The 15,051-nt window shown below is 47.4% G+C and overlaps 1 protein-coding gene across 1 annotated transcript in view; it reads right to left on the bottom strand.

Annotated features, from left to right (window-relative positions):
* The window catches only part of LOC144781704 (cytochrome P450 2C5-like), an 852,328-nt gene extending 837,951 nt beyond the window's left edge, over positions 1-14,377 (bottom strand). The window contains exon 1 of the mRNA XM_078660680.1: positions 14,088-14,377. Within this exon, the coding sequence (XP_078516806.1) occupies positions 14,088-14,288 (201 nt within the window). The 5' untranslated portion in view covers positions 14,289-14,377. The remainder of the gene's footprint in view (positions 1-14,087) is intronic.
* Between the last annotated feature and the right edge of the window lie 674 nt (positions 14,378-15,051).

The raw sequence follows: 15,051 nt of genomic DNA, 5'->3' as shown, positions 1-15,051 counted from the left end.
AATAGATTATATAGGCTAACCCCGTCAAGTTCTAATACCGAGGCCTATTCAGTTCTCCTTCCAAGAGTCCTGTCTTGTGGACTCTGAAGTTTCTTCCCTGCTAGGGGGTGTGGCCAAGCCGGCAGTGAATATGGCCTGCTAGAGAAACTCCTGAAATCAGTATCAGTATCAATAAGCTTTATTCGGTTGAAACAGAGAAACCATAAAAGCACAGTACAAAATTTAAAATACATTTGTTACAATACATAGTAAGAAACGGAATATACATCATAAATTAATATACAAACAAGAAGATAAAAACAATCTATTCATAGTAGCTATCCACACTTAATACTGTCTCCACTGCGGTTCTCCTAGGGTAGACAATAAATTCACCATAGTGTTACAAATGGGCTACAGAGTAAGCGAGAGTGCAAGAAAGCGTAAAAGCTTTTTCAAGTAAAGACCAAACCCAGGCTTCGAATCTTATTAGCTGACCAATCGGAGATCAGTTTAACAGGTCAGTACACTGGATTTATACCGGTAAGTAAAGCAAAACGATTACGAATGGGTATGTTGAAGTTGCTGAGGATATGGCCTCTATTGCCACTGCAATGGTTCTTTTCTACATTAAAACTTACAGGGGGCAAGTATATGGTTCTAGGATAGAAGTCTCTCAGTTCCCTAGTAACTAAAGGGCCGTCTCCCATTTGTGGCTGCCAGCCTTGCAGATATTTGACGACGTGGGAGTCCCTAAAGTTTACAATAATCAGGTCACCCACTATATCTTTTGTTAAAGGTCCCAGCCATTTCACCCTTCTAACGTTTAAGATTTTCCCATCGATGTTTGGTGGGAGGGGCCTGTTCTTAGTCAGCCAGAAAGATACCTTATTTGCCAATTCAGCTTGTCCTTCCATCTTATTTAGTTAGTTTGGGTACGCCTGAGAGAATGCACACAAATGGAGCGGCCTCCGGCGGTAGGTTAATTTGGGTAGATTTTCTTTGCATATAGCCATGGTTGGAAAGAGTCCCCTCTAAGGGCCTGGGAACATTTGTCGGCCCTACTCTATTAACTGTGCTCTGCGGTACTACCAAGTTTGGGGTTGTGTACCGAGTATTTGGTGTTAATGACGTTTTTGAGGCAACTAACTGGACTGGGGCAGTAGTGCTTTGTACCAGGATTTTGGGAACATCTGTCTTAGATCCTACCAATCTTTTAAAAATATCGCGTTTTCCTTCATTGTCTCTTCTATACTAATGATCTTTTCCCCTATTACCATGATTCTTTTTACCAATGGGGATATTATAGATTTGACAATTAGTTCAAACTGGGCCAGTAGTTCAGATGATATGCAAGTAAAGGGGAATTAGGAGTTGAGCATGCCCTGGATGAATTCGGGGTGTTACTAATGACTGAGGTGAAACTGGAGTACAATTTTTGTTTTTTTAATAGTTTTCCCCTTTGTTTGGCACCTCTGCGCTTTCTTTTAACAGAGGGAGTCTGAGGGTTCATTATCGGTTGGGTATTGACTTTTGCTGGAGGTAAAGGGGGGGTTCCGGAATGACTTACTTTAGGGTTGGATGGAGCACCTGATTGTTTGTTTCCCTCTTCCGCATTGACATATACCGTGTGACAGAGCAGATTAAGTTCCTCCAATAAGGTTAAATTTTGGCGTTGGTCTGCTACCGCCAAAGGGGATTGGCAACTATATGTGGCTCTTATGAGAGGACTTTGTTCAACTCTCTCTATTATGCATTCAATGTCCGATGTTACCCTAGTAAGGTAATTGTCCAAAGTCCCGTTCCGAGGCCCCCCTGAGAGTTAACGTTTTTTGATACTTTTTTCCCAGTCATAGTGCGAATGATTAATATAATACTAACAGACACCTACGCTAAACAAACGTGTTACGTAGTAACCTCGTTAAGCTTTAAATGTTAGTCAAAAGTCACTGTTATGGGCCAACAAGGTGTACCTCCTTTTTCCAGCGGTAGACAGGCGAGGAACAAGTGAGGTGGCCCTGCCCTGCCTCTTCCGGCCTCTGAGGGCCACAGAGGGCCCGCCGTTGTCCCGGGCTTTTCCCGGCGCGACCTCGCGTGGCGAGGGACCAGGCGTGGTTATATGCGCCTCCTGGCGCAAAGGATCCTGGGTGATGGAGTCCCCAGCGGTGCCGGCGGAGCCAAGCCCGGCCGGACACCAGCAGCAAGTCTGAGGTAGGATGCGGGGGGGGCGGAGCAAAGCCCGGCCGCGACGGCAGCAGCAGCGGGAGAGTCACCAGCTCGCCTCAACCCCCAGCTCGCCTCGAGTCCCAAGCCCCAGCCACAAACCACGTAGCTCCCAACAGCGTCTCCCACAGGGCTCAGCACCAGACGTGGTTATATGCGCCTCCTGGCACGCGACGAGTGTCTTCCTGGCGCAAAGGATCCTGGGTGATGGAGTCCCCAGCGGTGCCGGCGGAGCCAAGCCCGGCCGGACACCAGCAGCAAGTCTGAGGTAGGATGCGGGGGGGGCGGAGCAAAGCCCGGCCGCGATGGCACCAGCAGCGGGAGAGTCACCAGCTCGCCTCAACCCCCAGCTCGCCTCGAGCCCCAATCCCCAGCCACAAACCACGTAGCTCCCAACAGCGTCTCCCACAGGGCTCAGCACCAGGCGTGGTAATATGCGCCTCCTGGCGCGCGATGAGTGCCTTCCTGGCGCAAAGAATCCTGGGTGATGGAGTCCCCAGCGGTGCCGGCGGAGCCAAGCCCGGCCGGACACCAGCAGCAAGTCTGAGGTAGGATGCGGGGGGGGCGGAGCAAAGCCCGGCCGCGACGGCAGCAGCAGCGGGAGAGTCACCAGCTCGCCTCAACCCCCAGCTCGCCTCGAGCCCCAAGCGCAAGCCACAAACCACGTAGCTCCCAACAGCGTCTCCTGAAATCGGCCAAGCCCATCTACGATTTCCCCTGCAAAATGCATGCAATCCAGAGCTAAAGTCGGCGCCATAGACAGTGGAAGCGGTGCTGCATATGAAGATCTAATCGGCGGACGCCAGTTCCCGTCCATATTGAAGCATCGTCGTGCCCGAGGAGGCGGGGTCCGGCCGGCACTACCACATCCGACGCTCCAGCAGGCCAGCATGAGAGGACATCCTGCGGACGGCCGCAGCGCTGCAAGCACAACCTAGCAGGAGGCCGGGTGAGTCGGGCCACGCGGGTGACAATTCCCCCTCCCTTGCCGCCTGTGTCCGCTATCGTCTGTCTGGCCAGCTGCTCTGCCCCACAACCCTAACACGCTGAAGCCAGGCATACGTGGGGACAGGGCCCACTTGTTATTGCCTTCCGGGTTGGGGCGCTGGCCTGGCGCTGTGGCGGCTGCTGTGGAGGGGGGTGCGCGCTCGCCTGACACTCAGCACTACGGATTGGACAGGACACCCCGCAGGGCTTCCCCGGGACATGCTGTACCTTTCCTGGATGCCTTGCTCTCACTTAGAGCCATTCAACCTGCATTACCAGGGCGATTCGTCACTGCCTACACAGCGCTATTAACTGCTGAAATACAGTGCTACTAGGCCATCCGGTGCCAGTAAACTGAGCATTCACGATCCAGTTGCTCAGATGGCCCCAAGTCTGCTTCAATAACATGCACATCACCTATGAGGGTGCCACCATTTGCTTTATCTTACTGCCAGGACACAAATCTAACCTAAGCCACACGCCAGTGCAAGCCTGCTGTCCCGAGCGTCCACGGTGTTTGGGGCCCGGGAGAACAGGTTTTTTTTTTTTTACCCAAGAGAAGCTTGTAGTTCATTTCCAAGCCGGATCCTCCTCACCAGTGTCGCTATCTCTGAGGAATGGGACGTAAGGATCCCAAGCAAAGAACCCTCCCTTTTGAAAAAGTGGCTGAGGGAGCAACATTACACACCACTGACATGGCTGCCAAGGTGCCCACTACAGAGTCACCTGAACCCTCGAGGGCCTCCGTTGCCACCCTGATGCTTGAGATGAAGGCTGAATTTAGGGCGCTGGACTCCCGCTTCGACACTCTTGACCAGACCCTTGTGTCTTTGGTCACCAAAATACAGGTTCACAACAGGCGCCTCGACGTGAGGGAAGCTTGTGTCTCTGACTTAGAGGACGGGACAGCCCAGTCCCCGAAGAGGCTGGAACGGGTGGAACGCCTGCTCAAAGAAGTAGCCATCATAAACGAGGACTTGGAAGGACGTGGGCGCCGCAACAACGTCCGCATCATGGGGGTTCCGGAGACGACATCTACAGGCCGGATTGACCTTTTTGTGGAGAAGCTACGCACAGACCTGTTTGGCAGCGAGGCCTTTACGCCTGGCTATTTGGTTGAGAGAGCCCACAGATCCCTTGGCCCCAGGCCTAACACAAGCCTCCCCTCGACTCATCATAGCGCAACTCCAGAACTTTGGGGACCGGGACACTGCGCTGTGACTGGCAAGAGAACGCAGTGTAGTTGAATGGCAGGGGTCAAGACTGTCATTCTATCCTGACTTTACTCCGATGGTCCAGGAGGCGCGCCACAAGTTCCAGGGGATTAAGGCGACACTGCGCAACCTTGGGCTCAAAAATGCCATGCTAAACCCAGCGAAACTTAAAGTGGACGTTGGCGGTAGAGCCTGAATATTTGACACCCCGGCAGAGGCCCAGAATTTTGCCGTAGGCACAAGACGCGGAACACGCAAAACTCTACGGAGGGTGCACTTGCTTGTCCCACCTCACAGCGGCTCTGAAGTGCAGAACTATTTTTGAACACTGGCGCTGGGTAATGCTTTTGATTGATTTCGCATTATCAACGGTTTACATAGGGGAAATAGTATAGTTTTGTATTTTTCACAGATATGGCACTTGACTGGCCAGATTTGGGGCTGACCCCTGGTGTATCCACTGAGTTGTTTCATTTTCGTCTTGGGGCCCTCTTATTGGACCTCAATTGCTAGCCCGGTGATCCCTATGACACCCGGGAGGGAAAAACTTACTGGGGGATGGCCACATTGGGGTTGGAAGGCAGCTGGGTGGGGGTAGGAGGGAACGGGGTAGGACCACAGATTGCGCTTGTTGTTGTTCACTCTTTAGTTTAGCATTACTTGCCAAGTTTCAGTTGCATCACAGTCCTGACAGGAGAATGTATATACAATGTTTAGATGTCACGGTTAGATAACATGCAGAGACCTTCAGCCATCAGCCTGCTGTCCTGGAATGTCAGAGGCCTCAATAACACCTGTAAGAATAGGCAGGTGATTCATTATCTTCTCCAACACAATGTCGACATAGCATATTTACAAGAGACGCACCTCCCCCCACAGATTCGGCTCGATTTGGTGCCAACTGGGGCACACATAGATTGTTCGCTAATTATAGCAACTACGCTAGAGGCACAGCAATATTGATTCACAGGAGATTCCTCTCTACCCTTATAGACATGAACCGAGATCCGGTGGGCAGGTATGTGATGGTCAAGGGCAATCTGTATGGCCATAAAGACATTTTGATTAACGTGTATGCTCTAAATGTAGACGCCCCTGAGTTTTTCCACGACCTGAATGCCCGGATTGCAAAACATGATCCTCATGCGCTGCTTTTGGGAGAGGACCTCACTTTATTGATAAACCTCACACTGGACAGCATGTCTACAGCAAATGATGCTAAACCGCGGGCAAGGAGGGCCCTCTGGGACCTCTGTGATCAATATACACTGATTGACATTTGGTGACAGCATAATCCCACCCACACCAAATACACCCATCATTCTGGCCCACACGGCACCTGGTCCAGGATAGACTATTGGCTGATCTCTCCCATAGTTACGGATTGGTTTGACTCCCACATTCTGACCACTCCCTGATAGCATTACATTTGATGCTTCCACGTCCGGAAGGGTATGAGTGACAATGGCGCTTCCCAAGTAAGGCACTCCAAGATGACTTGTTTAATGCAGAAGTGCGTGAAGCAATAGAGGACTATTTAGGACTCAATACAGGCTCAGTAGACACCATGGGGGTGCTGTGGGAGGGCTTCAAGGCTGTTATCCGAGGGTTATACATCTCCAAACAGGCGGGGGTACTTAGGGATCTCCGTCAAACGATGGCCTGTATCGAACGAGATATAACCACATTGGATTCCCAACTCGCGACTTTCCCTGACCCAGAGGTTCAGGAAGAGAGACTTGCCCTTTTGTCTGAATACAGGGACACGGCTGATCGAGTGATACTATACCTGGGAATATACCACACAGCACGATGATACGGCAAAGGCAAGCGGCCTGGCAGGGATCTGGCGCAAATGCTGAGACTGCCTTACAGTAAAACTTATATTACTGAGCTGCACTCAGCTACTGGTACCACTCTTACCTCAACATCGGCAAGTCGGGACGAGTTCATGGACTATTACACCCCCCTGTGCTCTTCCAGGGCAGAACTCAACAGCATGGCCCAGACTGCATACCTAGACAAAGTCGCATTGGTGTATTTGGAAAAATAAATGCTAGACTTTATGACGGAACCAATATCTGTTGCCGATGTCACACTAGCCATAGACACCTTGCAGGGATCTACTGCCCCGGGGCTGGATGGCTTCACAGGGGACTTTTATAAAGAATTCAAGGACATTCTGGCCCCCCAACTAATTGAGGTCTATGTGGAAGCATTAGAGATACAAAGTCTCCTCCCCACATTGTGTGAAGCCGTAATAATACTTCTTCCGAAACCTGGCAAAGATCACAAGCAAAGCGGCTCATATCGGCCGCTGTCCTTATTGAATCTAGACTATAAAATCTTGGCAAAAGTGCTCGCAAACAAGCTATCACAGCTGATGGAGTACATCATTTCCCCAGTACAATCTGGCTTCGTCCCCCGAAGCTCGACATCCCTGGATCTCCATATGCTGTTTGCTGTGTTACATAGAATACACCCCGAAATTCCAGTGGCCGCAGTATTGCTAGACGCAGAGAAAGCGTTTGAATCCTTGGAGTGGCCTTTCCTTGTGGAGGTGTTGCAGCCCATGGGACTGCCTTATGGCTTCATTGCTTCATTGAACTAGGCACGGTTGCCCCTTATCCACGCTCTTATTCATCTTGGCTATGGACCCGTTAATCAGGCATTTCCAGGAGCGCCACCTACACAGAGGACTGCAGTTTAATACGGGCCCACTCCTAGCTTCTTTATACGTGGACGATACCATCCTTTACGTCCGGAAACCACACCTCAATATGTCGCCTCTTATCCAGGAAATCATCCGTTTTGGTAGATTTTCGGGTCTGGGTATAAACTGGCACAAATCCATCATATTCCCACTAACAACGAGCACAGTCCAATGGGACTGCGAATTCGCTCTCAAATGGTGCCAAGATTCAGTGAAATATCTTGGTATACATATTCACCTGGACACCAATAAAATCATTTGCTTAAATTATGGACAGACTTTCCAAAAGCTAGAGGAGCAGGTCAACAGATGGCTGGGATTACCCTTGTCCCTGGCTGCCCGGGTGGCTATATTAAAAATGGTGGTCCTTCCCAAATTTTTATATCTCTTTAATAATATTCCAATACCCCTCTCGGATGCCTTCTTTCGCACTTTGCAAAGACTCATGACCTACCTGGTTTGGGGCTGAAAAAGACCGAACACTCGCTGGTCTACAATGACCCTACCGTATGCCCCAGACTTCCAACTGTATTATTTGGTAGCGCAATGCTGCTACGCGTTCGCTTGGTTTCACGCAGATGCATGCGTTCCGTTTCTACGGCCAGAGGCGGACCTGGTTCTCCCAGATAAATTGTGCGAGGTACTACTGGGTGGTTTCCCACGAAATAGATGCATCATACAGACAGACAGTGTCCACAACCGCCTGCGCGTGGGCTAAATTGAGAAAGCGCAAAGGCGCCGCGCTCCTATGTTCCTCCACCCTGCCATTACCCAATGCTAAATGGTTCCCGATCACTGGGGAAGGGCTAGTGCAGCGTACTCTGTCTGCACTAGACGTTGTAAAGGTAGGCGATCTCTTCCCGGGGGGGGGGGTCATATCTTCTTGATGGACGAAGACTCCAGGTTCACCGACTGCGGCTTCATGACACGCTTCCTTATGAGCCGGATGAAATCCACACTGCGCGCTGTGCACTCCACATACCCTGTTGAGCCAGACTCTTTTCCCCCACTCACTCTGGTGTTAGAAAACCCAAGTGGCACACGCCTCATTTCTAAAATGTACAAAGCTTGCGCCAAGATGCTACCTGTGGACGACTCCAAACTCAGACAGGCCTGGGAAGTGGACACAGGAAGTGTTATAACGGATGAGCAATGGGCAAAATGTTGTGAGGCCACCAAGGACATTTCACTCAACAGCCGCCATAGGTTGCTGCATTTTAAATTTCTCAGCCGTGCTTACTTCACACCAGCCATGGCGCAAAGGATAGACACTGATAGGCCTCACACCTGTTTAAAATGCATTGCTCCACACGCTGACTTTCTGCATCTGGCATGGTCCTGTCCCCGCTTGCAGATCTACTGGTCAGCGGTACACGGGACACTAGGGAAGATAATCGGTCTTCCACTGGTCACTCTCCCTGAAATTGCACTTTTAGGATACATGGTTCAGATCCCCAAAAAAGTTAGGAGACTAGCATCATTGGGACTACTGCTGGCCAAAAGGGAAGTTGCCATTCACTGGAGCAGGAAAACTACTCCTAAGCTACAAGATTGGCTGAGGAGTTTAGTGTACTGCAACACCAATGCTAAGATATATGCCAGTCTTATGCCACCAACATCACGTCCCAAAGACATATGGGGGCCGTGACAGCCACCAAGCAGGCTTCCAACACACAGGCAGACAACGGCATAGTACCGGAGGGATTGGGATGAGGGGGAAATTCTTGAGCCCAGGAGGTTCTTTTCAGTACATCATGATCCGGGGGAGACGGAGTTGATTAGCTTTACTTGAGATGCACTGTTGGCCGTGATGTCTAATAACTTGGAATGGGGTGTGGCAGGGGGTGGGGGGACGTGTTGGGGACAGGTTGAAGTACTATAAGAGACCACTGTACAGACTGCTATAGTAACCGCTATTGTAATGAAATTGTCAGGTACGACTTACTTTGATTGTAAAGGGATTATTTGCAAAGCTATGTGAATCCTATTCTTTATTTGAAAAATAAAGTGTTAAAAAAAAGTTTCCACCCTGCTAGCCAAAGGAGCCATCTCCCGTACGTCACCTTACCCAAGAGGGTTCATAGGCAACATTTTTCTAGTGGACAAACTGGACGTGGGCAAGCGTCTGGTTAAAAATCTCAGTGAGTTCAATGAGTGGTTGGTCTACCGCCACTTCAAAATGGAGGGGATTCACCTCCTCAGGGATGTCCTGAGACTTCTGGACTGGATGGTACGGCTGGACTTAAAAGACGCCTACCTGGTGGTTCCAATTTTTCCTCCCATTTGTTGCTTTCTCCAATTTGTGTGGCACAATCAGACTTACGAGTTCACCGCCCTTCCTTTCGGTCTTTCTTCAGCCCCTTGGGGCTTCACCAAGGTCCTCAGACCGGTGGTGGAGTTCTTGAGAGCACAATGAATCCAAATGATTGTCTATCTGGATGACATCCTCCTCATGGGCGTGTGCCCGTGCCAACTCTCACGCCATCTCCAGACAGCGGTGGACCTCCTGCAAGGTCTGGGGTTTGTGGTCAACAACTCAAAGTCCGAGGATCCCCAGGAGGAAATCACATTTAATTAGAACATATGGAGGCCTGGAACGGGTGCACCATATTCGGTTCTGCTCCAGACTTCGTGATAGAATCATATGCCAGCAGATAAGGCTGGGGTGCCAGATGCAGCAAATTTTCCACAGGAGGATTGTGGTCTCCTCAAGAATGGAGGTTTCATATCACCTGCTTAGTGCTTCTAGTGGGCTTTTTCGCCGTTCGCTGCTGGACGAGGGACTCCATTCAATCCTCAGTCCTTCTGAAGATGGACAATATTTTGGTCATCCGATACATCAATCATTTAGAGGGCAAGAGATCCAAGGCCCTCTCTTATTCGGCCGCCAGATTTTGGCAGTATTGCCTGAACCATCAAGTGTTGGTCAAGGACGAGTATCTTCCTGGTCGGGAGAATCTGGCTGTGGATTTCAAATCCCTCAATTTCAGGGACTCCAGCTTTTGGATGCTCGACTCCGAGGTCTTCCAATCATTGAACGACCATTGGGGTCAGTTTTTCATAGACCTGTTTGCCTCATGATCGGACAATCAACTTCCATGGTTCTTCAGTTGGAGGCCGGATCCCGTGGCAGTAGCCAGGGATTCCTTCCTCCAAGATTGGAGTCTGGAACACAGATATGCGTTTCCTCCCTTTGCTATGATAACTAGGGCAACCGCCCAGATCAGGAGGCAACAGGCGGAGGTGGTTCTGGTCACTCCTTTGTGGAGATCGCAAGTTTGGTTTCCAGTTCTTCTTGAACTTTATGGGATTCTCCAATCCTACTCCCCCGGTTTCCGTCTGTTCTCCTGAGTCCCAAGCAAGCCCCTCATCCTCTGCTTCCGGCTTGGAGGCAGAGCTTCCAGCTCGGAGGTGGGGATTTAGCCATGGCTGAAATCTCCACCTCTGGGCCAGAAGCTCCACCTCCAAGCCGCAATCTCCGCCTCCATGCCGCAAGCTCCGCCTCCGGGCCGGACTTTCCGGCCCGAGTGCGGGCGTAAAGTTAGTAGTCGTAAATCCATTCTGTAAATACCAAAATTAGTAAGTGCATTCTGTGAATACCAAAGTAGTAAGTTTAGGATTTTGTCTTAAGTTACTTCTGTGAATCAGGCCCTTGGACATTGGATATCACGGGCAGGCTGTTCACTCTGAATGGGGTTACTTTCACTCTTCATAGACGAATGAAGTGCCACACGAGAGTCATTAGTCCCCAAAACTGTGTGTGGTTCGCTGTCTGACAGCGTATGAGAAGGCAACGGAGAATTCCAGCCCCCTGTGAAGCGTCAATTCCTTATTGCATTATGCAAACCTTTTAGAGCAGTATCATCACCCACAATAGCCAGATTGGTTTGAAGGGTTATGCAGGAGGCAGGCATTAACCTCAAAGATTTCGGGGCTGACTCAACTCGAGGAGCAATGGCCTTCAAGGTCTTTGGTTTATGTGCACGTTTAGAGGACATCCTCAATGCGGCAGATTGGTCCTCAGACTCCTCCTTTAAAAGGTTTTAATTCAAACCTGTCCTGGATATGGCTCACCTCATGGTGAGCAAGCTTTGAGCTAGCATAATCTTCGCCTCCACTTCTGACATAGAATGAAAAATCTCCTAGCTAACAGAAAGTTTAAATTCTATTAAGAACTCGGAGGCAAGGATTATCCAACCCTAGGGTTTGGAGCAACTGTCTCTCCCTGTATTTGAGTAAGTAAAACAGTTTCCATTCTATATTGAGATGGTAAGAAAGTTTATATGGTGTTATACCTCACTTGCTTTATCCACAGGTTCAGCATTTCCTGGTTTAGATTAGTTAAAATCTTCTGTTTTTTGTTGTAGGTTCTGCATCAAACAAACAGGACTCATGAATGTGAGATTCCGGCTTTCTTCATGCTTCGAAAGAGGATGGGAAGTCAGTGGAGTCAGAATATGTTGGTCTGCATCGCCACTGATTGGAGGACCCATGTTGGCAGTTGATTGGACGATTTCTTTTCACTACTGATTTAGCCATGTTGCATGGGAAACGTAGTTGTTATCTGTTTTTGGCTGCTATTAATAAAGTGAAGAGAGAATGGCATAATCCAGGCCTCTGAGTCCTTAATAGAATTGAAACTTTCTGTTACGATAGCTAGGACATTTTTCTTCTTCCCATCACAGAGAGAGCGAGGGAGAGCCAAAAGAGTGTAGAACAATTAAGGCATGTGAGGGTCGATCTAACATTACCCTCTATCAGCTCTGATTCAGTGTGATATACCTGTACTTCTAGATATCAGAGCATAACCAGTTCCCAATGCAGGGTAGTACCCTCCTCAGGAGGGGAGCCCAAGTGAGTGGGATGTACATTGGGAACGCATTGGATCTATCCGAGTTAACCCATAGACCAGAATGGAGGCCAAACCCTGTCAATGCGGAGATGCCCCCCTCCTCATCGGTGCATTCCCTTTGAGTGTAGAGGAGGAGGTCATACGCATAGAGTGCGACATAAAGAGGCAAACTCCCAGCCTCTTTTCTAACTCTTCAACCATCATTCGTGCTAGGTCACCCACTTTCACCTTATCAAGGATCTATACACAAAGGGCGACCTTTTTTGTAGTCGAGATTTTGGATGATGCAAAACTAATCCTGCATTGTTGTCCCCTCAGTTACCAATATGTTCACCGCTTCATCGAAATGGCATTTTGCACTATTCATATGACACTATTTTAACATTGTGTGGCGTATGCGGCTTATAATAACTCTGACGTTACATCGTCATGTGTTGCACCTCGGGCTGCAAGTTATCCTATTGCCAAGTGATGCTTAGTATGTATTATGCTGCTCAATATTTTGGTATCTGCGCAACACAGTTTTTCTTGAAGGTACATTGTTCTGCACAAGTATTACTAAATGTGGACCTTAATGTAATCTCCATTTGGCTCAGCGCTGTATGGGGCAGAGAGGCGGGGTGGGGGAGGGGCAGGGTGGGGGGGTGCTAAGAGTATGGATAATTGAAGGTAAGTAAACAATTTAATTAATAAAACGAATTTCGAAGCGCGCCCTGCATCGCAAAATGTGATGCAGGGTGCGCTACGAAATTCGTTTTATTTCTCACTACCAGGAACAGCATATCTCGTTATTTTTAGTTCATACATCAAGGCTTGTCTACTGGACCTTATTTGCCCTGGGTCCCCCATTGCATACATTATGATATTCTTATGCAACCTACCTTCAGTGGCATATCATATTGAGGATTCTGTATTCTGTGGCTTGACAAACTGTCATTAACACAAACGTTTTATTTGCATCATTTTAAAAACAAAAAGTCTGGTTATTTTTGTTTATGCAACCATGGCAGATTATCAATGGCTGTACAAAAGGTTTTCTACATTCACTATTGTGTGGTACATGAAATATCTGGAATACGAGATATTTGCATTTAGAGCATAATTAGGAAACCTGAGCGTGCTTTACATACTTTTAAAAGACCTTTGCGTTATAAGCAAGCGAGCATCCTTACTTCATCGAAATCGAGTTTGCTAATTAGGAATGTCTTAAGGTTTTCTACTAAACTTACTACAGTTAAAACAATGTAAAATGTTTTGTTTTCGACGAATATAATCCCGAGTTTATAATGCTATATTTTTATGAATGCAGGAAGCCAAGTTATCTTACAGATATTTGTTAATTTTTTTAATATCTTTTTGTATAACGCTGTGCGATGTATTTGTACAAATGCACATATATATGATTTGCATATGATACTGTGATACGTTTCTGGTTTTTGAAATTATGAACAATTCGTTTTGGAATTGACAGAATGACATCACTTTGATGATTTGGTATGAATAACAAAACTTTCATGTGGGACTTCTTTTCTGTATATAAATTAACCAACAAAACAAATAATACACAATGGAAAAAGGGATGATAATGACTTCAATTATACAGAGTAGATCTCACTACTGTGCCTTTTTACCAGGCCATGACAAAAACAAGGTGATGATATAAACCTATTTTTCTTTTTTGGGTCTTATTTGAAATGCATATTATTTTCGTCTATTAAAGGACACCTTCTTGAGAAAGTAAATAATGCAGGTCCCTCAGTTCCTTCCAAAGAATAGTGACTTTAATAATTCAAAGTGATCTGTGAACATTTTAATGATTTAAATCAATGACAAAGAACCATTGTTTCCGTTGTGCCCAGTTGCAAAGATGAATGCTCATACAAAGCCATTCGATGATTGTGCAGGAATCCTTTCAAGCAACGTGCTGTCTGACTTTTCTGAAAAGTCAGATTCAAAAGCAAACATGTAAAACCTTCTTCATTCGCATTGATCCTTTGGCAGATATGCTTGGGCACCGATTGCACGTGAGGCGTATACCACACCCACTAAATAACATTATCCTGATACATCTTCAACACATCTCTCCCAAAATACATCGTCCATCATTAAATCGTCCTACCTTTTTAATTGACTTGACAGGATTTTTGCTATCCACTTGGAAAATGTTCCCAAGAAACGGAAGAGCAAAGGGGCCGGGAGGCAGTTTGCTTCGTTTGTAGGTGGATTTCCAGGCCGTAAAGGCAAACAACGTGGCTAAGGTGAGAACCAAGGAAAGGGAGGCGCCTCCTCCGAGGTCCTTCACAGAGAACAAGGTGTCCATGCTCCCAGGGCAGCAGTGTCTAATCAGAATATCAAGACCTCTGTGTGTGCCAGGGCTTTTTGCTCTCAGCTTTTAGACTGTATTGCTAACTTTTATCAGCATGACCTGTTTACACAGCTTAATAAATGGTTAACTTTAAAAGCATGCAGATCAGCGTAATAAATGTACAAAGTGATAACCCTTACCTGCATTGGCAGAGGAAAGGCTTGCCCGTTGACGGTGCCCTTCATCGACCCTGTGAGTGTGTACCTGTTGTATTACATAGGATTGGACTACTGTAATTTATACATAATACACACCTTTTTATTTCATGCTGGCAAGATATCTGGGGTTCCGCAGTGCCTATGCATGGGGTACACGGCTGGTTAGAAAACTAAATATTATTAGCAGATAATTAACTATATATAAATAAAGAAGAAAAATTGAAAATGTTAAAGCATTCTGCAAGTGTGAAGGAATTTGAAATTGGATTCTAAAGTTGTATGTATCCTCAGATTGATTCATGGAAGCAATGTAAGTACATCAAACACAATATAGTATGGACAATGGGCGGCATCAATTCAATTCCCATCCAAATTAATGATCTCATCATTTGTGTATTTGTTTGATGAATGTTTGATTCAGTACTTTTGTGTATTGTTTACAGCTTCAAATCATCAAACTTGTTTAGGCCGGGGGCCTAGGTTTCTAGTAATAACTCAAAGGGTGTCCCTGGATTCCAATAATTATTTATTAGTGGTGGTCCCTGGATTACATTAATACT

Source organism: Lissotriton helveticus, chromosome 9 (genome assembly GCF_964261635.1).
Source record: "Lissotriton helveticus chromosome 9, aLisHel1.1, whole genome shotgun sequence".
Taxonomy (NCBI): domain Eukaryota; kingdom Metazoa; phylum Chordata; class Amphibia; order Caudata; family Salamandridae; genus Lissotriton; species Lissotriton helveticus.
Note: the sequence above shows the minus strand (reverse complement) of the source record. Positions and strands in the feature narration are given on the sequence as shown.